Source organism: Cyprinus carpio, chromosome A11 (genome assembly GCF_018340385.1).
Source record: "Cyprinus carpio isolate SPL01 chromosome A11, ASM1834038v1, whole genome shotgun sequence".
NCBI lineage: Eukaryota > Metazoa > Chordata > Actinopteri > Cypriniformes > Cyprinidae > Cyprinus > Cyprinus carpio.
Window position 1 is genome coordinate 4,601,102 of NC_056582.1, and position 25,062 is coordinate 4,626,163.

Here is a 25,062-nt window from a genome sequence, read left to right on the forward strand (position 1 = left end):
CAAAGCAATTATTATTATTATTATTTTGCTAACTTTTATAAGAGCCTTTATCCCATTACAAGCTGTTGATATCATAATAAAATAAAAATATCATAATAAAATTCACAGTAAAATAAAAATAATTTGTAAATTAAATATATATATATATATATATATATATATATATATATATATATATATAAACAACAGAACCGGACAGAACAAACCAGAACAAAAATAAAAGTACAAATGAACAGGATGTCCTTCAATTAAAATTATTTTGCATCACCACACCAGGCTAATCAAGTATAAACAGCTTTGTTAAAATGAATTTACAGGCCAGTTTATGCTATTTACTGCTGGTCAAGCTGATGGACCAGCATGGTCTTTAAGGTGAAGCTATTTAACCAAGGTAGCCAATATAGGCTCATTGGAAAAATACGTTTTTCAGTATACAATTCTGTAAAACTCCAAAAACATACCTATACATAAAATTGACTGCAGCTGAAATGACCACTGGAAGCAGTAAAACACCATCAAGTTATATATCTTTTTTTTCACACAAATGATAATTAGAGGGGCAGATTATTAACTGATAAAGATAATTTTTGCACGGCTCCTTGCACAATGTTATGTTCAAAACGCTTTTACCATACCACATGATTAGTAAAGTAATACAGTTGAGATATATATGTATAGATAGATAGATAGATAGATAGATAGATAGATAGATAGATAGATAGATAGATAGATAGATAGATTTCTAACGTAGTAAACTTGGTTGGTAGCTCACCTGGTACAGGAATGCACTTGCGAATGCTGAGGGCTTTGGTGCTAGCGCAATATGAGTCATGATAAAAGAGCTCAAAAACTTGTAAAAGTGAACTAAAATTACATTTTTGCTTTATAAGTTTTATCTCACATCTGCTTGTTATAAAAATTTTGGTTAGGTTTAGGGTAGGGTTTAGTGTGAGTTTTAGAGCTACTCATTGGACTTTATAGGCGCTGTTATAAGCATGGCACAATGCAAGTGTTTTTTGCTAGTTTCAGCCTGACGCAGTCACCATTTTCACGTCCTTCGCCACGCTGTTTAAATAGCAAATGCATTTGCACCCATTTGTGCGCTCATGGGCATGCTGGTCTGAAAATGAAGTGTGTTCAGGCGCATTGTTGGTGCGTTGCTATTTTGAGGCACCTGAAATAGACTGCGCCATTGACTAACTAAAACCTGGTCTAAAGTCAATGGCGCGTAATTATAGGCAGGTCCACAATGCGCGTACACTGCTTATTACACACACATGGATGCGCAGCAACACACAAACATGCCAAATATTAAAAATTAAAGGATTACTACATATCATAATGGATAGTCACTGCATGTATTAGAATTAGGCTACCTATGGGGAAGTCGTGGCCTAATGGTTAGAGAGTCGGACTTGCAATCCAAGGGTTGTGAGTTCAAGTCTCGGGCCGGCAGGAATTGTAGGTGGGGGGAGTGAATGTACAGCGCTCTCTCCACCCTCAATACCACCACTGAGGTGCCCTTGAGCAAGGCAGCGAACCCCCAACTGCTCCCCGGGCACCGCAGCATAAATGGCTGCCCACTGCTCCGGGTGTGTGTTCACAGTGTGTGTGTGTTCACTGCTGTGTGTGTGCACTTTGGATGGGTTAAAAGCAGAGCACGAATTCCGAGTATGGGTTACCATACTTGGCTGTATGTCACGTCACTTTCACTTTTTTTATTTGCTCATGCAAGAGCAGATCCGTTTCCTCTCTGGAGATGCATTCTGTCTTTGTGCTTGCAAATTCTGCCATGTTAATAGCAAATTCACCATGGTGCGATTGCAACTGGCTCTTAAAGGGAATGGGAGATGAGACTCTGATTGGTTTATTGCACGTTATGCCCAAAACACACCCATTACTCATGAAGAGAATAGGGACACCGCTTTTAGACCATGCATCCGGTGTGCCAACCGTTTTTCCCGTCATTAAACTGGCAAAAGTGGATCCAGACAGACCCTAAGTGCACCTGCGCCATGCGCTTTAGACCTTGTGCTTAGATCGTTAAAATAGAGTCCTACATTTCTGAACTTCAATAATAAGTACAAAAATCAAATAAAACAAATTGGAATAAAATGTTGGCAGATTCACAGTCCTTTGCTTTAGATTTAAACTGAACACGTTTTTAGGACCACTCACTGGACGTTTCACTTTGAAAGTGTCATAAAATGCACAAAAAGCAGTGTAATATTTTGCAGAAATGTTGCCACAGATATGTATATCCATTGAACCTGGGTTGAAGATTGTGTTGCTTATTAAAACAGACATCAACACTCATGTTGTTGGAGACCAGAATGTATTAACGGCAAATGTAAAGCCAAAGTTTCTGGTTCAAAATAGACTTTTTTGTGGTAGAAATCTGTGGAAAACACTTGCATATACTATAAGATACCTTTTCTGGCACCCTATTGGTGGAAAATTGGACTAGATTAGCTGTGAAATTCATGGAGCTCTACATCGCTGCAGCATCGGGTATGAGGACGCTGAAAATAGATGTAGAATAATGAGAACCACAATGGGCTTCAACTAATTGAACAGGATCACACTATGCGCAGCGGAATGGGTGAAACTCTGAATAATGAGACTCGCTCTAGCTCTCTCATTGACAAGGACAAAGCCAATCTGCTGAGAATCAGGGGTCAGAGGTTGGAGGAAACCTTGGTCTCGCGCTCCCCTGAGAGTCTCTGGTCTTTGTGCTTTATCTAGCATTGTCAAGCAGCCTGAGGACTACGAGTCCTGCTTGCTGTCCGAGCAGAGCACGCAACAATAAATCAGCTTCATAAAGGGTCACAAGCTTCCTGCCACTGATGACTGGAACACGTATTCTGATTATCAGCAACACTGCAAACACATACATCACGCCTCATCCAGCACTGCAGCGACTAAATGAGCAGATCTCTGGGTTTGTAGGACTTTCTGTAAGAGCGGTTGCAAAAAATGTGCATTGTTTGCAGTACAGTATCTCATTGGCTGTCAGCCTCTTTAAAATCAGTTTGACATGTTTAGAAGAGAGATATGTTATACTCTATTGATAACTATTCAAAAGCAGTTTGATAATTCTTTATAAATATTACACATTCAGCTTTTATGACCTCATTTTAATTGAGAGTATACATCAAATATTTGTACCTAAATTTGACATTCCACAGCATTATTTTACTTTGACTAACTAGTCAAGGTAAAATGGTAATAGAAATGTAACAAATTACAAGAATTCAAATATCTACAGCCACAGCAAATCACATTAACAAAATTATTTTAAGTAAATGTTCAATTTCAATGCTCACATTAATAATTACTTTTTAAAAGGTTGAAAAATTTTTTTTTATGTCTGCTTTTGCATTTACTCTATGGTTAGGATGTCACTTGACATATTCCATTTAATGGAAATGCTTAATTTATTTATTTTTATTTTTTTTAATTTTCCACTTCTCTAATTACCTTCTATATTTTATTGCAGCACAAACCAGTGTTTGAACCATCTGTGTGTCTCTAAATCTGTTTCCAACTAAAAGTCTTTGCAATAAACAGAGCTTCCATCACTGTTCACCCCGGCAGGAAGATCACTTGGTCTGTTTACGTAACCATAAAGGATATAATAAAGTCAACCCTCCACAGACATCTCCTCTTGTCCTTCCATTTTCAGGAAGACGATTTGTTTTTTCATCCAGAGTTTAGAGGGCAAACAAACAGCCAGACAGATGTGAATACCACCTGCTAGTCTTACAATCACGCAGACTCTCTCTATCTTTGTCTCTCTCAGGCCTACTTCCTCTTAACCTCCCCAATCTAGTCCGAGGCTCTAATCTCTTGGTTCACAAATAGCAGCACGCTTAAGTTGCAGCTGTGTCAATCCCGTGTGCCATATGAACGGCATCTCACGGCAAACAAAGTCAGTGAGAGTCATCAGCAACCTCCTTAAAAGGTTGAACACAACAATATACGTTTTTGATTTGTATTATTTGACATTGCCGTTTCTTCTATCCACATCCCGAGGGGTTGTCTCAAAAGCTTGAAAGCTCCCTGCTGAGTATCATTTCAGTATAATGTTGTGCTCTGATGCCATGTTGAAAAAGCCACATCGTATCAAAACGATCCCAGAAAAAAAAAGGCTTGAGAGCAGCATTTCCGAACCTCTCTGCAGGCCACATTGACTGGGTCTGCTGAGACTGAACTGATATAAGCAGAAATCAATGGGCTGCAATCTGTTGAATAAGACTGAAGAAACAAAGGCAGATCGATGTTTTTGCACTGGAGGATTTTGTCAATTACTCTTTGAACTCTGAAACACGGTCTTGCACTGCACAGAAACATTCTCCTTTTTGTTCTTTCACCTGACATGTATTCAGCATTCAATCACACATGCATATGTACATGCCATATATAATCTTAAGCCATGTGAAGGTCAGTAGACACTGAACGCACCATAATAATGAAGGTAACAGGCCCAATGAAACTCCAGATGAAGTGATTGTCCATCCTGAGCCAGCATCTGCAAAGACAACACAATAAAACAAAAGTTTATTGAAAACATGTCAAAGTTATCCTGTTACTTTAGACAAAAACAAGAGTTCTAACATGTTCTTTAACAAATGGTGCTTGCCTACACTTTCTAGATACACTATTTGCCCACCAGGTGAAAATTGGAGGGCTGATCAACTATCGAGCGAAATTCTCTTCAACTGTTTCTCATTGTGTGAAAAGTTGACATAAAGATAACGGCATGAGCACTACAGTATATATCGCCATAACTTGATATCAATTAATTTTATGTCATTTGTGTCATTTGTTGTCATCATTTACTTACCCTCATGTTGTTCCAAACCTGTATGAATTTCTCTCTTCAACTGAACACAAAATAAGATATTTTGAAGAAGATGGGTAACCAAACCATTGCTGGTATCCATTGACTTCCATAGTATGGAAAAAAATGCTATGGCAGTCAATGGCTACAGCAACTGGTTGGTTCACAAAATTCTTTAAAATATCATCTTTTGTATTTGACAGAAGAAAGAAATTCATACAAATTTGGAACAACATGAGGGTGAGTAAATTATGATGAAATGTTAATTTTGGGGGGAACTATCCCTTTAAGCTATGGTTTTAAAAGCACTGTGTACACTACAGCCTCCGGGCTCACTGCATTCCAGACACCAATATTTTAAAGATTCATAAAAGATGAATCACCATATGGTCATCTGAGATGCAGATAAAAGTTAGTATCATGAAATGTTGGTAGTACTACAGCACACCCTGAGTGTATATTTGAGCACCATTTGTTATTTGCTTTTGTAATCTGATAAAATGTTTGGACCTGGAAAGTAAGTCTTAACAAGCAAATACTCGCGTTCTGATACATTTTGGAAAGCAATTACACATGAAATTGAGTAGTTTTTTGTTTGAATCCTGCACCTTAAGTATGAGCAATTGTATTAGAGATGCTTGACTTTGCAAACAGAACCAATAAACATACACACTAAGGACAGTATCTGTTACTGAGCAGGCTCATGTGGGTTACGTTACAATGTTTTATATGGGTTGATTCCGCATTAGTTTATTAAACGCTGCTCAAAGACAGTAATTTCCTGAAATGGATCCAGTTTCTCTAGAGTGTGACTTCCAGCAGGAAACACTGATCATATAAATCGTCAATGCTACAGCGCTCTAAGAAACCGTAGAAAACATCAGAGACAAATGCAATGCTACAAGCATCGCTTTCATAACATATCTAAAGCAAACCACTGTGCTTCGTATTAAAAGACAGTGATGTGGCAGACAGGGCCGTCACACTACCACCTGTTTATGTGTTATAAGGAGCAACCCAAGAGCCCATGCAGGGCTGAAGCACTGCCATTAATCTGCGTAAAAGCCTCTTTCTTATGCGGCCCTCGTCTCCGATAGAGAGCATTTATAAACAACAGGTCACCAGAGACTCTTTGAACAAAAGACACTAACGCATGCAGCCCTGCTTGAAAACCACATTTTGTACTGTAAGGCATCCTCTGAAGAATTTCTGTGTGTGTGTGTGTGTGGTACCTATGGAACCATCAGATTGTGGTACACTCCTGCAGACGGCTTTGCATAAAAAAAAAACACACACACACAAAGAAAACACTCTCTTACGCTTTCTTAGTCCCATAGCTCCTGTAGTCTACAGCAGCGGAAACGCCCACGACCACAGCGGGGAGGATATATCCCGCCATGTAGAAATATCTCCTGCGTGAATATTCACTCTCGAAGACATCCACCAGCATCAGATAGAGCTGAACCCCTTCCAAACACATCCATGCGAAAGAGGCCAGAAAAAAATAATGCAGGATTCCTGCAATTATGGAGCAGGCCATCTGTGGGACAAAAGGGACAAAGACAAATAAAGTTGAAAATCTAGTTTATCTTGTATGCATAACAAGTTAAAAACAAAATGCATTTAATTTAATTTAATTTTTAGCTTTTTAATTTAGTTTTATTTCTTTCAGCAATTTAATGTCAATTTAATAACTTTCAGCAATTTAATGACATTTATTTATTTATTACTTTTTATTATTATTTTTTTTTTTACATAAAAAGGTCTAGTTACTGACTCTATCTGTTTGAATACAAGGTAATGTACAAAGAAAAAAAAAAAAATGAACAAACACTTTGTATTTATGTTGGTTTTTTCTTTTTCAACAAAAGTTTTGATTTAATGGCTCTAAAAATGTCAGGTAGTGTAGATATGCAGTACATAGCCAAGAGTATAGTATGTGGACCCCCTTCTAATTAATGGCTTAGGCTGGGCCTCTTAAGTCCAGCGAAGACAAATCTTAATGGCTCGGCATAAAACAACAGTCTAGAGAATTGTGTGCTTCCAACTTTTTTGGCAACAGTTTGGGGAGGGCCTTTTCTGTTTCAGCATAATGACTCTTGTGTACAAAGTGAAGTCTGTGAAGAAATGGTTTACTGGTGTGGAAGATCTTGACTGGCTTACACAAAGCCCAGACCTGAACCCCACTGAACACATTTGGGATGAACTGGAACAACGAGCCAGGCCCCATCTCTGATGCCCATGTGTCTGAATGGGAGAAAATCCCCACAGTCATGTCCCAACAAAAAGTGTAAAGCCTTTCCAGGCCTTTGGAAATAAAATGTTTAACAAACATTTTTTTTTTCTCTATTCATATTAGAAGTAGTCAAAAATATTCCTCTTCAGGAACTTGAGCTGCGTCGTAAAACGCTTTGGGAACGCCCTTCAGCATGACCGGCCATGAATGTTGACGTCAGAGACCAGGAAGCTTAAAAGCATGCGTGGCAAAGCCGGCATTTAGCCTTCTGTCTTTCAGCAAGCACTCTGTATGTGTGGCAGTCGCTATCTGTTTGTGAGTCTTATGTAGTGTTTGTCCACTGATAAGCTCCATTATGTCAAAGCTTCAGTCAAGAGAAGTTTTGGGCAAGAGCAGGTAGCGTTCAGGCTGTGTTTTCCCTGCCTGCAAAAAAAAAAAAAAAAAAAAAAAGGGGGTAGGGACACACACAGTTTGTGTCTTGTCTGCTTGAGAGTGTAGCATGCAGAATCAGCTCTCGAGGGAGTTGACAGCTATCATGCAAGCATTTGTTACTGCTTTGCTTCACTCTCAGAAGGCTCTCTTTGAGGAGGGAGCCTTCACTGGCATTTCTCGCGGTGCTAGCCCCACTTTCGCCAAGGCGGAGTGGTGGTTGCGCTCACCGGTTTCGCTTTCGGATCCGGTGGAAGGAATGTAGACGGGCAAGCCCCTATCTTCTTCCTTAACCACCAGATCCGGCACCCGCTTTCAGGTTTTCGGAAGCCCGCGTTGCGGTACTTCCCCCCTGGTGAGAGGGCGCGCCGCGATCGCCTGTTTTTCTCTGAGGAGACTGATGTGGAGGGTGTCGATAAACTCGCCAATTGCACAAGCATCAGTTACACAAGCATATTATGCCTGATATTATAATGAGCAGCATTATTGAGGAGTGGAGCTCGCGCAGTCGGTTCTCAGGGGGCTGATTATGCTTTTCTCGCTGTTAAGCGCTCCACTCTCACCGGGCACGCTCTGAGGAATGTGTCCGTGTGTGCGATCTTGCGGTTGTGGTCCCACTGCTGCTGAGGCACGGCGGCGACCGAGTACGCGGGGACCGCACATGATCTGGCGGACGAGTTGGAGATGGCTCGTCCTAACTCCACCCATGTTCCCTAGATTTAGAGCTCGTTCTCGAGGCTTGGAAGCCTGTGCTGTGGTTTCTTCCCCCTCTGAGTGAGAGCTCGCTGCAGCGTTCATCTTTCTCTGAGGAGATTGATGTTGTTTGTGTGACTGAGTGGAAAAAAAACTTGTGCGCTGCCGAGACAAGGCGTGTATTACATCATTTCGTTTTTGATGTGATTTTTTCTACACCAGATCATGTTTACTCGTCTGTTTTTTTGACTACATTTAATTCTGAGGAATAAAATTAAATATTTATCTGACCATTAGAAGTTAGATATACAGGGGCTCTTGGGATATAATTTCTCGAGTGAGAACACGTGTTTACCTCTCTTCCTCTGAGGAGGTTGAGGCGGTCAGTAAGGGCTGCTGGGCAGAGCAGTCATAACCCTACCGTGTTCCAGCAGCTCGTGCTGGGGTATCACTTCTCGTACTCCACATAGTCTAGAGCCGGAGTGGCGCTCCCAGGCCCAAGGCTTCTTGCAGAAGGCGGTTCTGCGGACCATCATTCTCGCTGGATAGTCTCTGTCATAATGTCCTGAAACCTAATGGCCTAGGACTTTTTGACGGCCAGCTCCCTCTGGGGAAGAGCGGTGAACACTGCATTACATGGTGCCCGTCTCTCCTCAGTGCCCCCAGGAGATCGATCTGCCAACCTTGCCGGTGTTCCAGGGCACAGCGGTCTCTGGCAAGCGCTTCTCTCAGTTATTGCCCGGAAATGTAGCAGTACTAAGAGGCTCGCTACCTCTACGGAGGTCTCTAGAGAAGCTAGTACGGTCGTCCCCTGCCGGTCCGCCACTTCATGGCACCGAGCTAGCTGCTCTAGGCGCACCAGAGGCCAGTCTTGCAAGATTGGTTCCCTTAGGAGGTCACAAGGCGGTGTGGGAGCCCCTGCCAAGTGTGCTTCATTGGTTTCTGTCCCGAGCAGGCTCTGGTCTAGTCTTCCTAACGGACGATGTGGGTCTGAGGACCGTTGTTTTTAATAGGAGACTTCAGCTTTGAGAGTCCTGATGCTGTGGCTCAGGACCTCGGAGGGCTGACCCCCTGGGGAAGAGTGGTGTACACAGCATTACACGGTGCCCGTCTCTCCTCAGTGCCCTCAGGAGATCGATCTGCCAACCCTGCTGGTGTTGCAGATCATGGCGGTCTCCGGTGAGTGATTCTCTTAGTTACCGCCCAGAAACGTAGCAGTGCTAAGAGGCTCACAACATCCACGGAGGTTTCCAGAGCAGCTAGTTCAGCCATCTCCTGCCAGTGCGCTGCTTCAGGGCACCGATCTAACTGCTCTGATGACACCAGAGATCAGTTTTGAGAGGCTGATTCCCTTAGTAGACCATTTGGCAGTGTGAAAACTACTGCCAAATGTGTCTCAGTGGGTCCTGCACACTGTAGTGAGAGGCCACAGAATCCAGTTCGGTTCTCCTCCACCTCAATTCAATGGGGACTTTCCCAGCCTGGTGGGCCCTGGTAATGGAACAGAAGTAGACACTCTCTGAGGACGGCGGCCATCGAGGTGGTCCCTCCTCACGTAGCAGAGTCCAGGTCCTACAGCCGGTACTTCACTGTTCCGAGGAAGGATGAGGTGTTGTGTCCTATTTTAGATCTACGTCTTTTGAACTGCTCAGTCAGGAGACTGAAATTCAGCAGGCAAACAGGCAAGTTCATCTCAGACCAAGTCCGAGGACTGGTGTGTCACGATGGATCTAAAGATGCACTTATCTCCATCCTTCCTCACCCCTCCCTGGGGTTAAGACTTAATGCCAAGAAAAGTGTGCTTTCTCCGGTACAGAGAACCACTTGTCTGGGCATGGTGTGGGATTCGACCACGATGCAGGCACGTACGTCACCTGCTCGGATCGAGTCGATCCGAACTGCAGTCGCGAGAGTGAGAGAAGGCCGGTCACTCACTGTCAAGCAGTTTCAGAGATTGCTGGGTCTGATGGCAGCTGCGTCCAACATGATACTTCTTGGCCTGCTGCATGAGACCCCTACAGTGGTGGCTCAAGACCACCACTTTGCATGATCAAGGTCACGCGGCGATGCCTACATACCTTGGACATGTGAAGAAAGCCTTGGTTCTTGTCTCAGGGCCCGGTGCTGGGAGCTCCTTGTCACCGCGTAATGTTAGCGACGGATGTGTCCCTCACCGGCTGAGTGGTCACCCTTGGTCTCTTATATCAACCACCAAGGGGGTCTGCGCTTTGCCGTTTGTACAAACTAGGCTACCAGATCCTTGTGTGGTCCCAGGGCAAACTCCTGGGCATCTGAATATGGGAGCAGACATCCTGTTGAGGCAGGGGCCAGGGCCAAGGAATGGATTCTTCACCCCGAGGTGGTGAAGCAGATATAGAGAATTTTGGCCAGACTCAGGTGGACCTGTCTGCGACTCCACAGACATTGCACTGTCCCCTCTGGTTCTCTCTCTGACTCATCCAACTCCACGGGGGCTGGATGCCATGGTACAGACGTGGCCGAGGCTTCGTCTGTACGCCTTTCCCCTGATTGCTCTGCTCCCGGGAGTTCTGGAGAGAGTATGCCGGGACAGGGTCCTTCTGTTAGTAGCCCCATTCTGGCCGGCCCGAGTATGGTTCTCGGACTTGATTTCCCTCCTAGACGGCTCTCCAGAGGGGATTCCCATCAAGAGGGACCTCCTCTCTCAGGCGGAGAGTACGCCCCCGCTCGGAGTTGGAAGTTATGGGTGTGGCCCCTGAGGGGGCACAGCGCATTGCTTCCAGTCTCTCAACCGAGGTTGCTGAGACCATTCTCCAATCCAGAGCTCCCTCCATAAGGAAACTGTATGCCTTGAGGTGGAAACTTTTCACCTCCTGGTGTGGAGACCGCCAGCTCGACTCAGTTAACTGCCCAATCGGTACAGTTCTGGATTTCCTGCAGGCCCTTCTCTCCGCAGGGATGACCCACTCCACCATGAAAGTCTACGTGGCGGCCATTGCGGTCTACTCTTTCCTCTGCAGTGCGCTGAGGCTGAGGCTTGCTTCATTCCAAGAGGCTAAATGCCGGCTTTGCCGCATATGCTTTTAAGCTTCCTGCTCTCTGATGTCACCCGCCTATGATGTCTCGCACATCCATTGGACTGATTACACGCATGATTCAGGGCCAGTCACGCTGAAGGGCGTTCCCAAAGCATTTTATGATGCAGCGTCTCGTTCCTTCGAGGAACCATGGTTACATGTGTAACCTGAGATGTTTTTCAGTAATATAATGACATCCTTTTTTCTTTTTTTTTGGCATAAAGTTGGTATTTTTAAATTCAACCATAACAATATATATATATATAGCAGTGTGAATTTTTTTTCCCCCTTCCTGATTTCTTTTTTTTTTTGCATGTTTGTCACACTTTAATGTTTTAGATCATCAAACAAATTTAAATATTAGCCAAAGATAACACAAGTGAAGTGAAGTGAAGGTTTTTATTAGTAAGAGAAAACAAAATCCAAAACTACATGGCCTTGTGTGAAAAAGTGTTTGCCCCCTAAAACTAATAACTGGTTGGACCACCCTTGACGCTTAGCAGCAACAACTGCAATCAAGCGTTTGCAATAACTTGCAATGAGTCTGTTACAGCGCTGTGGAGGAATTTTGGTCCACTCATCTATGCAGAATTGTTGTAATTCAGCCACATTGGAGAGTTTTCGAGCATGAACCGCCTTTTTAAGGTCATGCCACAGCATCTCAGTAGGATTCAGGTCAGGACTTTGACTAGGCCACTCCAAAGTCTTCATTTTGTTTTTCTCCAGCCATTCAGAGGTGGACTTGCTGATATGTTTTGGATCATTGTCCTGCTGACACACACCTTCCAAAAAGTTCAACTTTTGTCTCGTCAGTCCACAGAGTATTTTCCCAAAAGTCTTGGGGATCATCAAGATGTTTTCTGGCAAAACTGAGACAAGCCTTTATGCTCTTTTTGCTCAGCAGCGGTTTTCGTCTTGGAACTCTGCCATGCAGACCATTTTTGCCCAGTCTCTTTTTTATGGTGGAGTCATGAACACTGACCTTAACAGAGGCAAGTGAGGCCTGCAGTTCTTTGGATGTTGTTGTGGGGTCTTTTGGTGACCTCTTGGATGAGTCGTCGCTGTGCTCTTGGGGTAATTTTGGTCGGCTGGCCACTCCTGGGAAGGTTCTCCCCTATTCCAGGTTTTTGCCATTTGTAAATAATGGCTCTTACTGTGGTTCGCTGGAGTCCCAAAGCTTTAGAAATGGCTTTATAACCTTTTCCAGACTGATAGATCTCAAACCCTTTCTTTCTCATTTGTTTCTGAATTTCTTTGGATCTCTGCATGATGTCTAGCTTTTGAGGATCTTTTGGTCTACTTCACTTTGTCAGGCAGGTCCTATTTAAGAGATTTATTGATTGTGAACAGGTGTAGCAGTAATCAGGCCTGGGTGTGGCAAGAGAAATTGAACTGAGGTGTGATAAACCAATTTTAACAGGGAGGCAAACACTTCACACAGGGCCATGCAGTTTTGGATTTTGTTTACCCTTAATAATAAAAAGCTTCTTTTAAAAACTGCACGTGGTGTGTACTAGCGTTATCTTTGACTAATATTTAAATTTGTTTGATTATCTGAAACATCAAAGTGTGACAAACATGCAAAAAACTAAGAAATGAGGAAAGGGGCCAACACTTTTTTCACACCACTGTGTGTGTGTATACGTATATATATATATATATATATATATATATATATATATATATATATATATATATATATATATATATATATATATATATACTCACACATGTATATATACATAACGCAGCTCGAACTCACTGGAAATCCTTTTCAAAAAAATTGTCTTGTATGTTGTGGACACGTCTCTAGACATTTCCCTGAGACTAGCTGAAAACATCACATCCATTCAAGGTAACGTTACCCTGGGCTCCGTCATGTCAATTCCGATGAGAAAGATGAGCTCAGCAATGAAAAGGTTGATGCACAGGTTCTTATGGATTGTGTTCCTGTCACTCTGCAGCCCACGGAAGAAACAAAAGGTGAAGATGCTCATGGCCAGACAGATGAGGGATACCACGATACCAACACGACTGATGACGCTCAACAACAGCTCCTGGACTTTATCTGCACCCTGAGATACAAACGTACAGAGATGGAGGGAGAAGATGTTGATCACAACTGAGTAGATTATAGAAGGCATCTAATGAAATGGTAACACTAGTGGCACAGACATTTCAGCTTTAAACAGAGTTTAATTCTAACTGTTTTTGTTTGAAGAAACTTTTGCTATTATTAAAAGTAGACTAAAACAGGCCGATTTGCAGCCATCTGCAATCCAGTGAGTTATCAGTTGGCAGCGTTTGGCTTAGAGAAGCAGATAAGTGTTGGCGGTGTCTATTATAACAGCTGGGTTTCACAGTAACGCATGGACAAAAGCTTAAATATTTATGAAGATCACATCTTACCAGCAGCTCTCGATGAGCCATGAGCACCGCAAAGTTGGTGAGATGACTACAGGAGCAGGTGGTGTGACTTTTATTGGCGTGAATGAGTTTGCAGCCCTGAGTGGACCAGTATCCCATCATGGTTCTCTCGGAGTAGTTCCAGAAAGAGCAGTTGGAGTTATAGTAATGTTGCATCTGTAATCGACAGGAGGAGACAGAAACATTCCTCATGAGTTAGCAGACGATAATGAATTGATATTTAGTAGCTGTCTCGTGCGCCCGCGTGTGAACGCATAAGAAACGTCATCGTAATTAACTCCGACTGTTGGCATTCACTCTTTCACAAATGAAACGCTGGCCATATCAAACACTCTTTTGAATGCGCAGTGTGTGTTCTCACATAAATGACTAAAGAATCTAATAAGGTTAAATGACTGAGAAATCTAGCATGGGACCATTGATTATATGAGGTGCTAACAGGGGGCAGAATGGTTTAAAGGCATGTCTGTGGAAATCACACAATTACTTTGATAGAGAGCAAAAATCAAGCCGGGTCTCCACTGGGAGCGCTCCTGACACTTTAAAAGAGAGCGAGATGATAATTGGTCCTCTGGTAATTTCATCCTGCATTGTATAGCTAATCTGGGAGTTAATTTTCCACTCCAAAAAAAGGAAATTGCATCATTTACATCCTAATGTCGACAAACGAATTAGTTTTCATTAAGAATTTGGTCTTGGCTGGTAATAATCATTGGTTCAGACTTTGTTCATTTCATGTTTGATGGCTTAAGTAAACCCCTCTGTGACCTTGTAGGGTGTTTGAATTGAGACTGCTTTTATTTTATTTTCTTTGCCGTCTTGCTTTGCTATCCCGCTGCTTTTACGATCCCTTTGTTTGTTTATTGCTTGCACTCACGTCGATGTGCTCCAGGGTGAAAATCACAGGCTCCGATATAAATACACGACTGGATTCTTTGTTTATAGAGGCGGCAATGACGTCGGAATTCACAGCCATGGAGAGGTTGCGTTCGTTAGCTTCATGGCCGAGCTTCATCGTTGCATTCTCCGTGCTTAGAAACTGTCCCAGGTTCTTATAAAGGGCAAAAACCAACTTGGCAACACCTGCGAAGAGAAAACAGCACACCTTACTTCACATGAAAGACCATTAAGTTAGTGAGTCTTACAAAAACTGTCAAGAACATGTCTGGGTGTTATTTCACCTCATAGAGGAAAATAAGAAATTACGTTTTGCACAATTAAAAGGAAGTCTATTAATAATTTTGCAATGTGACAACAAAATCGCTATGATTTATCATTAAAATAGTTTGTAAAGTACAATTGGAATCATCTTATATATGATATTCACCCACATGCATCAGAAAACATGATAATCCCACAAATAAATATATATATACCCCACAAAGTTTCTAATTTTAGTATGTGCATTTTCTTCCTAAGCAGACCCAGTTTTTTTTTTTTTTTTTTTAATCCAGAAAAAGACATATGTTGTGCAGTATGTTGACATAAATGTTCAGATATTTTTTCTGACCATTTGTATCTCCATAGTGACAGAAACAATCAGATCTTATATGTAGTTATTCTCACTGAAATTGTTACTAATGAACATATATGAGTGAGTTTGCATGTGGTCTGAAACGTACCATTACGACTGTTGAGTTTCACCGTATTGGAAGACAATTGGATAGAAATCCCCCCCCTGCCGCTCTGGGGAAACCTGAAATCTTGAACCTGTCCATCTGTGCTCAGCACGTAAACATCCAGAACTGCAGAGAGAAATCAGATGTTTCACAATGTTAGTTCAAGCAGAAACAGAGAGAGAGAGAAAAAAATAAAATCAATAAAATGAAAAATATGGGGGAATTCACTGAGAATGAATTGTGGTTTATTTGCATGCATTGAACGTTGTTCAGTTGACTAAAGGAATTATGCATATCATTTAACGGTGAAAAAGCACCAACAAAATCTGTGCTGAACGCAATTTGCATAATGTTATTCTGAAGTTTTAGTTACTAGGTTGTAGTGGATGTAGCAGACCACATCAATATGGCTTACTTTACCAGCATTTTAAAATGTGTAAAGAGTGCATGTCTACACTGCAACTCTGGATATAAAAATCGTCTCCAACATCTGATGCATAACTGCTGTCATGATTAACAAAAATGCAATTTTTCACCTGAAAATAAGATTTCCAAATAATGCACAATATATAGAAAAGAGATATGTTTGCATGAAACATTATAAAAATATGCTACACATTTAGTTTTGAATTCACTCCATGACATATTAGGCCAGAATTCAAGTGATGATTCATGGGTTTTTGGACTTTGTATTATCAACGGTATGCAAAATATAAAAATGTATACAGAAGAGTGTACATATTAGGCCCTGTAACTGGTCAAAATTTCTTTATTCGCTATTTTTAATCACATTTTTGCCTTCACTTCATTTTTAAAAGGTCCTGCGGTGTGGCAAATGAATGGAGTAGAAATATTCCATGTAGAGTCTCAATTAATAAGAGGTCGTAAAAGCTGCATGCATAACAGTAATAAAAGGATTAGGAAAAATGCTGTTCAAAATAGTATAAGTCGGAGTTAGCATGCCACATGTCAACTTCCCAAAAGTATTTGATGTCAACCACCCATGTGTTAGTGGCCACTGTTATTAAAATCTCACAGCTGAAACATATTTGCAAACTCAAACTGATCAGCTGCAAAATAAACTGTTTATGTTGTCAGTTATATTAGTTTTGCGCATCGCTCGTACTCACTTATATTACTGGCTGGTACTTTCACGATGGCTGGTTCCATTAAATTGTCAGCAAGGACAAAGGCTCCTTCCTCCAGGGTATCCAGTAACATAGTTGCGGCGTGCGTCTGCTCTGTGGTATTCATATCTCGCCATGATTTCAGAGCCTCCGGTCTGAGGAGGTTGTCGACTGTATCCACGATAGCCTGCAGCCAAATGAGATGCTTGTGTCAGCACTAACCACTGTAGTAAGGTCAAATGTCAAAGCCTTGACTTTATCAGCAGCTGTCTGCCCGTGCCCAAATAAAAGCAAACATGCATACTTTGTTTTAGGTCATTATCAGGTGACACACATAAAAACAGGCTGCAAAAATGAGCCCGACATGCTCTGTCTGTCTCAAGAGTGCAGTACTGAATGTCAAAGGCTCTTCAAGCACGTAAATGGACACATATGAGGTAAAGAAATACAGCCAGTCATGACACCTTATAAATGCAAAGCATCTTTAAAGATAAAGACACCATTGTTCTGTGTCATCAGAGCTGAAGGTGCAGACCCCTATTTTCCAGTATCATCCATTTGATCCTGCTTTCAGTATGAAAAAACATGTATTTTAATATCTCTAGGTCTTGATAATATGATGCACAAAATTAAAAAAAAAAGCCACCTGTTGAAACTGTCAGAGAATTTCCAAAAATACAGTAGGTTTCTGCAAAGGGATGTTACATTTGAGTTTGCAACATTAAAATCCTACTTCTACTGTACCAACAGACTCAGATTTTGGATTTTTTTTTTTTTACCTTACAAACTTACACTCTCATACTATTCATTCAGAGCTACTGTGCACACGCACACCACCAGACTAAAATATTGATTCATACTTGTCGCTTCCTTTGATAATTATTGCTCATCTGATTGGTTTTGTCATCTCTGTCTCATATGGGCTCTAATTTCCTACATTTTTTGTGGTCATTTTTAACTACTCTCAATGCTAAATCGGTTTTTGCTCCTACACACCAATAAAAATTAAAAGATGATACAGTATATGCATCTTCATAGTCTAGGGTTTCACATTTATTTTACACTGATTTGCCTTTCCAAAACAGAATCCTGCCTATCATTTGATCTCTACATAATCTCTCTTGTCATACTTTTTTTTTTAATCATTTTTGCTAGGTCTGAAATCTTTTAGCAGTTCAAACTGCTGTGGCAAAACCAATGTAGCAATCAAAAGATTTCAAGCACCACAAATTGACATCTACCCTTTACAACCAATAAGAACAAGTTGAGCGCAGCAACAACACATGCACTGCCAACCTGCAACTCAAGCACGTCAACAGATATTAACACATGACTTTAGCAATAAAGAAACTGAAAAAAAATACATAAATAAACAGACCACCAACAAACACATAAAAGGTATGAATTGGGTATAATAATTGCAGCCACACAATTTCCAATCCATTGAAATATTGAACCTCTGGGAATGAGGACACGGGCGGAGTGAAATGCTGTGGCGACAGTGAGAATGAAAGACACAGGACCATGCTGAGAAACAATAGCAGGAAAAGAAGAAGAGAAAGTACAGAAACAAATGAAGAGCATAGTAGCGTAGCACAGATATACCTTCATGTACGCCCTGCACGTCCTTTCTCGCTTTTGAAGCTTTTTCATTTGAGAGAGGACACACACAAGAACAAAAACAGACCAAAGAAACACAGTTAGAAAGGTTGATGGTGTACTGATGGGTTCTCCAATCCACAAGCACTTCAGAAACACAGTATAGCAGTTGGATCTGCTATGATGAAATCATGTAACGGATGAATGTATGGGTGCACAGAGTGGCCTTGCTTTCAGAACAACAATTTAGTCTGGTGATTACAAAACCCTCAGGTGCTCTTTCAAGTAAAAATAGAATCAGTAACTTATTACCATCTGAAATATGCAAATGAAACATATGCAAATCAATATTCAGATGCAGACTGTCTAAATCAGTGTGTGCTTTACCTCTATAGGATCAAGATCAGGGTTGGGGATTGGAGTTGGAAGCTGGACTAAGAGAAGGGGTTGGATAGGGTTGGAGATTAGGTGTAAAGGTGAGGTTTAGGAATAATGGTTAAAATAAAGATTTAGGGTTAGCAACTAGGCCCTGCTAGGGCTAAAAGTTAGGGTTAGGTTCAAATTAGATTAGGGTCAGGAAAAAATATTTAGGAATGGAGGTTGGGGATCAAATTTGAGGATAGTTGGGTTGGGTTTCCAAATTGTGAGTAAAATGCAAATTAAACAAATGCAAAACAGTAAGTAGACACAAACTGTCTAAATCCTAGGTCTCCAACCCTGCTCCTGGAGACCCACTGTCCTGCAGAGTTTAGCTCCAACCCTAATCTAAACCAACTAATCAAGCTCTTCGGTCTCACTTGAAAAATCACAGGCCATGTAAACTGGAGCAGGTTGGAAATAATCATTGCAGGACAGTGGGTCCCCAGGAACAGGGTTGAACCTAGAGTCTAAATCAGTGTGTGGTTTACCTCTATAGGATCAAGATCATAGTTGGGGAGTTAGGATTGGAGTTGGAAGCCAAACTAAGAGAAGGGGATGGATATGGTTGGAGATTAGGTGTACAGGTACGGTTTAGGAATAATGGTTAAGGTAAAGATTTAGAGTAGGAAACTGAGCACTGGGTCATAGCTAAAGGTTGGGATCCAGGTTAAATTAATGATTTTGGGGTCAGATTTAGATTTGATGATTTGGGATAAAAGTATCTGAATTGTAATGCCAAATCAGTAGATGTCCAAATCAAAGTGAAGATTTTTATCTATAGGATCTGGATTGTGTGTTTGTAGTGTTTGTACCAGAGAAAGGAGTGGGGTCTGGATTTGAAGTTAAAAGTAAAGTTTAGGGTTAATATTTTAAGGTTGATGTTAGTCTTGGAGTTAGGATTTATCATAGGAAATTAGGGGCTGGGGTAAGGGGGTTAACATCAGAAATAGGGGTTAGGGCCATGGTTCAGAATTTAGAGTTTGTATTAAGGTTTAGAGTAATAGAGTAGTTGATTAAACTAAGGATGTTGGTCCTGGAACATGTGGTGGTCATGTAAATTACACTAGCTGTTGTCCACGTGGCTCCAATGAGACAAATGACATTCTTGCTATGGTGCAATCAGGCTGGCGTGCCTTCACTCCCTTCTACTGGCCTGTAACTACGAAATTCATTAAAAAAAAAAAAAAAAAAAAGCTTCACTCTTAGTAAGTACAGCCTGTGCTTCAGCCATCTGAGCCATCCACCCACTTCTTTGACTTTAATGAATGAAACACACAAAAAGCCATACAGACAACACAAGAGCTGAGAAAGATGTTTTGTCTTTAACAAAATGAATGTTACTTCAAATACTTTGAATATGCCCTTCAAGCTCTGTAACTTAAAAGGATGGTTCACCCAAAAATGAAAATTCTGTTATCATTTACCCACCCTCATGTGGTTCCAAATCCATAAGACTTGTGTTCAAAGCACAAATCAAGATATATATATATATATATATATATATATATATATATATATATATATATATATATATATATATATATATATATATATATTTTAATAAAGTCTATTAACAGTCTATTCAACCAAAATTTTTGAAGCTTCAAAAAGTTCATAACAACAACATGGTGAATCAAAGTTTAATCCAAGTCTTCTGAAGGAACATGATCACTTTATATGATGAAATAAATGCATAGACATTCAAATAAAATAAAATAGGCTCAAAAATCCTTGTTTGATGTGCAAGAACCAATGAGGTTTGTTCTTGCACATCAAGCATGTAGAGCTGCCTTTGGCCATATGTGATGTGCTCTATTTATATGCGCTGATCAATGTGTATATGTGAATAAAATCCTAAATTAAATCAACATACCATGTACCTTCAGAAGACTTAGAATAACCCACTCGATTCATATGTATTACTTCTACAAAGTCTACTTTTTTTCAAGCATTGAAGTTTAGAATGAATGGATTTTGAATGGACTCTCAGGTGTCATTAAAACTATCTGTATTTGTAAAAGTCTTATGGGTTTTATGAGTAAATCATGACTGAGTTTTACATTTTTGATTGAACTGTCTTTAACAACTATTTCTCTAGCCCACCAAGTAAGTTCAGATACATATAAGCTCAGCAGCCTTAGAAAATGCTGAATAGAGCCATACATCTTTAAAGCTCATGTTTGATGAATGTATGCCCTTAAGATTCCTAATAGTTGAAGTAAATGCTACATAATGGCCAGTTGTAACCGGAAGGGTTAGGATGCATTTGAGTATATAAAGTAGTCTCTCATATGCATTTTAAATGCATTGCATAGGCTTTATATAAAAGCAGCTAATTATTTTTGTAGACTGATAACTGGCTTCATTCATCTCCATGTGACCTATTTTCAGAGAGCAATGTGAGTGCGTTGTAATTTGCATACTTGTAAAATTCAGTAAAATATGTTCTATTCTAGAGAAAGTATGAGTGTGCAGTAAGACAGTGCACTGATACTGGGACGTATTAACTTATTGCTGTGATACCACAGGCCCCTTTGTCAAGTACCATTTATATTTGCATCTAAATAATTACCTAGATTCCTTATTTCTTAATCTTTCTTTCATTTCAACTTTGTCACACAAAGGCAGCTTTTCTACAACTAAAAGTCCTCATCCATTGCACAGCAAGTTTTATTACCTGAAAATACATGTACAGATGCACACCAGACAAAGTACATCATCCAAGCATCTTGGGATAGTAGGCAAAACCCACTGAGTGATTCACTCCAGTCTGTGCATTTATACTATTTTCAATTCTCTAAAAGCACAATGAGGTGTAACACAATGAGTTTGATGCTGTTTAACAGTCTTTATGAAGCAAGTGTCCTTTAAGCAAAGTGCCCTGAAACATCTAAGGCATGCTGCTGCTTATTAAAGAATCAAGTTGAGAATGCAATCCCATTAATACCTTATTGAAGCTGCGGCCGGTGGAGTCTTTCTCGCTGGGTCGCAGTTCCTGTAACTGAGCATCTAGAATATCCACCAGCTGCTCCATGAGCCTCATGGTAGAACTAATGTCACCGGCAAATATGGCTCCTTTGGTATGTTTGGCCAGCTCGTTTGCCAGGTTGGCTGCATTTTCCCCGCTCCGGATCTGAGAGATTACACAAATTAACCTCACAGCATGGCTCTGAAAAATATCATTTTATATCTACGAGGCTCTTGACTCCCATTATGACATCATCATGCTGAGTCAGCAACAGCCCTCGTGAGCAATTACAGCTATCATTAGAAACTGGTAACACTTTAGAAGAGCATTTGGAAGCACTTCCTGGGTTTCAATGGCCGAAGCTTTTCTTCTACTTTCGTTAATTTTTGTGGGTGTACTGTAGGAAGTTTGGTGTCCCATTGTGCACATCCACTCCATTTACAGGAAGCATCTCACATTAACGCAAAAGTGCACACTGAAAAGAGCACCAGATCAATCTGTAAGATCCCTACTGGATGTTTGAAGGCTGTGTGTCTTCATCTTAACAAGTGATAACAGAAGGAAGGAGCTCCAAATTATGGCACCAGAGAGTATTTTATTTTTATGACATTATGCTCTGAAAAGTGCCACATTTTTTTGCTCCTTGTTCTGCGAGGACAGAAATATTCTGGAACTACAAACCTTTTGAGCGACTTGATTTACCCAGTGGGATGTACAGTTGCTCAGATCTGGGCCTTTTGGGTTCCAGGTTCCAGCTGAGAGAACACATAGGTAGGAGGCAGTGCCTGTTTAAATAAGGACATTATTATTATTATTATTATTATTATTATTATTATTATTATTATTATTATTATTATATGGATTGTAATATGAGAGCCATTGAGTGATCTGACTCTAGTCTGTCTCGAGCACAATTTATTAATGCTATTTCATATTTAATTATTAGAATGACATTTATTAACTTTTACTTGTAAATTTATCTTTAATGCCATTTCTTTGTCAATTACCTTTTTTTTCTTTTATGTTGTTTTGTACTATACTCGTTTTGCAAGTTTTAATTGTATGCATCAGTGCTGCAAACCCTTTAGCAATACAAACATACAATATACAATACAATATTTTCCAATGTACAAACACCTTATTTTACAGTGTCATTTTTATACACATTACATGTACTTACTCCAATAATAACAATTTAAAAAAATGACATGCAACTAACCCTAAAGCAAACCCTCATCCTAACCCTAACATTGTAGTAAGTACATGTTGTTAATTAATATTACTCAGTACTTAAATATATAATTACATGACTACTTGGCAAATAAATACATACATTAACATAAATGACTGATAATTATTAACAACAAATTATATTTTATTATTATTAGTAAGCACCTTTGTTAACAAGGCTAACACTAAATGTGGTAAAATCACTGCAACGCATGGCCTCTCATGGCTTTATTGCTTTATTCAAATGGTGATGAAGTTGATTCTAAGAGAACAGACACATTTATCTTTGCCTAGAGGCCAAATGCATATCAAAATAGTTTGCGTGTGACTGATAGCAATTCAAAGAGCCCTGAGTGGAAAACTGCAGCGTGTCACACTTCAACGGGTACATGTACCCACCTCGAGTTCCTTTGGGGCAGGGTCGTTCCACCAGCATGCCCCTCTGCGTCTGCGGCCACAGTATGTCCCTGAGCTCTACACTCTCACAGAAGCGCTCAGGTGGAGGGAAAGACTCCAGTGAGGGTGGTGTGGTGGTTTGGGGAAGTACAGCTGGTGATTTGGGTGTCTTATTAACAGCCCTGGTCCCTGTAGTGGTAACAGTAGTCACCTGACCTCTCGGTTGAGTAGTGGTTGTTGTAGTGGTTGTTGGCTTTAGTAACTTTGGTGTTGTGGATGCCTCTGAGATAGGTGGTGCTAAAAAGAATAATGGGTAAAATTAGTTGTTGCATGAATTATGTTCTGTTTGGGTACTGGATTTGTTATCAAGCTTGCATATTGCTTAATAAAAGAGAATAATTCTGAAAAAAAAAAAAAAAATATATATATATATATATATATATATATATATATATATATATATATATATATATATAGATATATATATATATAAATTTGTGATATTCAAAGCAACAATTATTGATATCGTGTTAATTTAGTGTGTGATGATATACTGGTATTAGCGATAACCGCAATATTTAAAATAAACAGTTCTCTTATGATAACACCACATGTAAATACTCCAGCGCCAGTACCTGGTTGAGCACCCAGGTGGCAGTATTGTGCCTTAAAGCTGACACCTGTCGCACAAGAAGAAGACGCAGCGCTCGCAGCTACTCCGAGGAGAGCCGTGTTTGTCAGAGTAAGTTGCTATTATTTTACTAGTCATAGAATGGGAAACATTATATTAACCTGTTAACAGCGGTTTTCTGTCTTCATATATTTAAGTAAAGTGTGATTATTTTAATAAGTACCGAGTTTTCTTTACTTGTCTTATTTTTGTATTTGCAATCAATATGGCCTGTGCGAAGTAACACTTTATTTCTTTGTTCAAATCTATTAACAGTTACACGATTAAAACTGATCTTGAAAAACTGAGCGACCACATTGCTACATTAAACTCTGTAAAACGTTAAGTTGGTCATAGTGCCATGCACTTAATGCCTCATCTGCGGTCATTCTTCAATAAGTTAATACTAATAGCTAGTTAGTTAATACATTAATGTTAACAAATGACATCTTATTGTAAAGTGTTACCATTAATATTTATTCATCCTACTGTTGACCTTGACAGTATTTTCTCTCTTGTTATTTCATAGGAGCTTCAAAGAAGTCAGAGTCTTGTGCCCTGCGTTTATCAGTATCCTTATGTTTGTTGGGTGAAAAAGAAAAACTCAATAAACAAAGTAAAAAATAATTTGACTGATATCTTTTCCCCCTAAGGTTTCTACAGATATCACGATATATCGATATCGTGAATTCTTTTGGCCACAATAACCGTGATATGTAAAATCTAATATCGTGACAGCCCTAATATATTTATATTCAGCTTGCATACAAGACCTCAAGCTCTATTATATCTCAAAAGCTTAAGCACATAGTTTTTGAACATATGTTTTTTTCTTACCCTCAGTTTCTTTGTTCCTGTGTCTATATTTCATAATCTTTATATATAACTAATGTAATTCCTCAGGCAAGAAAAATATGGTACATATATCAGTATAAACTGAGCAAATATTGCAGGCCATACTTTACACAGGAAAATATGCATCTTATTTTCAAAATGCAATTACATTTTTTTTTCCTAGCTAGGAAGTTACATAATGATAATCAGAAAGAGATTCATACATAAAATGGTTTGAGTCCCAGATAACTCAAACTTCTTTGCAGTTTGCATTGGTTCTTCCTTTACAGGGTAAAAGTGATATACCTGACCTCATACCTTCAACCAAAAATATGGATAAATATAGGTGCAGCTCAATAAATTAGGATGTTGTGGAAAAGTTAATTTATTTCAGTAATTCAAATCAAATTGTGAAACTCGTGTATTAAATAAATTAAGTGCACACAGACTGAAGTAGTTTAAGTCTTTGGTTCTTTTAATTGTGATGATTTTGGCTCACATTTAACAAAAACCCA

At 40.0% G+C, this 25,062-nt stretch overlaps 1 protein-coding gene across 29 annotated transcripts in view; it reads right to left on the minus strand.

Moving 5' to 3' along the window:
- The window catches only part of LOC109076469 (adhesion G protein-coupled receptor L2-like), a 107,944-nt gene that overhangs the window by 15,159 nt on the left and 67,723 nt on the right, over positions 1–25,062 (minus strand). For 23 of the 29 annotated variants that reach the window (XR_006161082.1, XR_006161081.1, XM_042765979.1 and 20 more), the window contains 11 exons: positions 23,047–23,340; positions 22,099–22,202; positions 21,397–21,582; positions 18,036–18,074; positions 16,434–16,617; positions 15,307–15,429; positions 14,562–14,767; positions 13,667–13,840; positions 13,123–13,332; positions 6,163–6,383; positions 4,465–4,531 (listed from right to left, as the gene is read on the minus strand). Coding sequence is in view for 27 of the 29 variants with exons in the window: in XM_042765979.1 (XP_042621913.1) it covers positions 4,465–4,531; positions 6,163–6,383; positions 13,123–13,332; positions 13,667–13,840; positions 14,562–14,767; positions 15,307–15,429; positions 16,434–16,617; positions 18,036–18,074; positions 21,397–21,582; positions 22,099–22,202; positions 23,047–23,340 (1,808 nt within the window). In the remaining 2 variants the exon portion in view is untranslated. The remainder of the gene's footprint in view (positions 1–4,464; positions 4,532–6,162; positions 6,384–13,122; positions 13,333–13,666; positions 13,841–14,561; positions 14,768–15,306; positions 15,430–16,433; positions 16,618–18,035; positions 18,075–21,396; positions 21,583–22,098; positions 22,203–23,046; positions 23,341–25,062) is intronic. The other 6 variants (XM_042765996.1, XM_042765975.1, XM_042765998.1 and 3 more) reach the window with 1 other exon arrangement.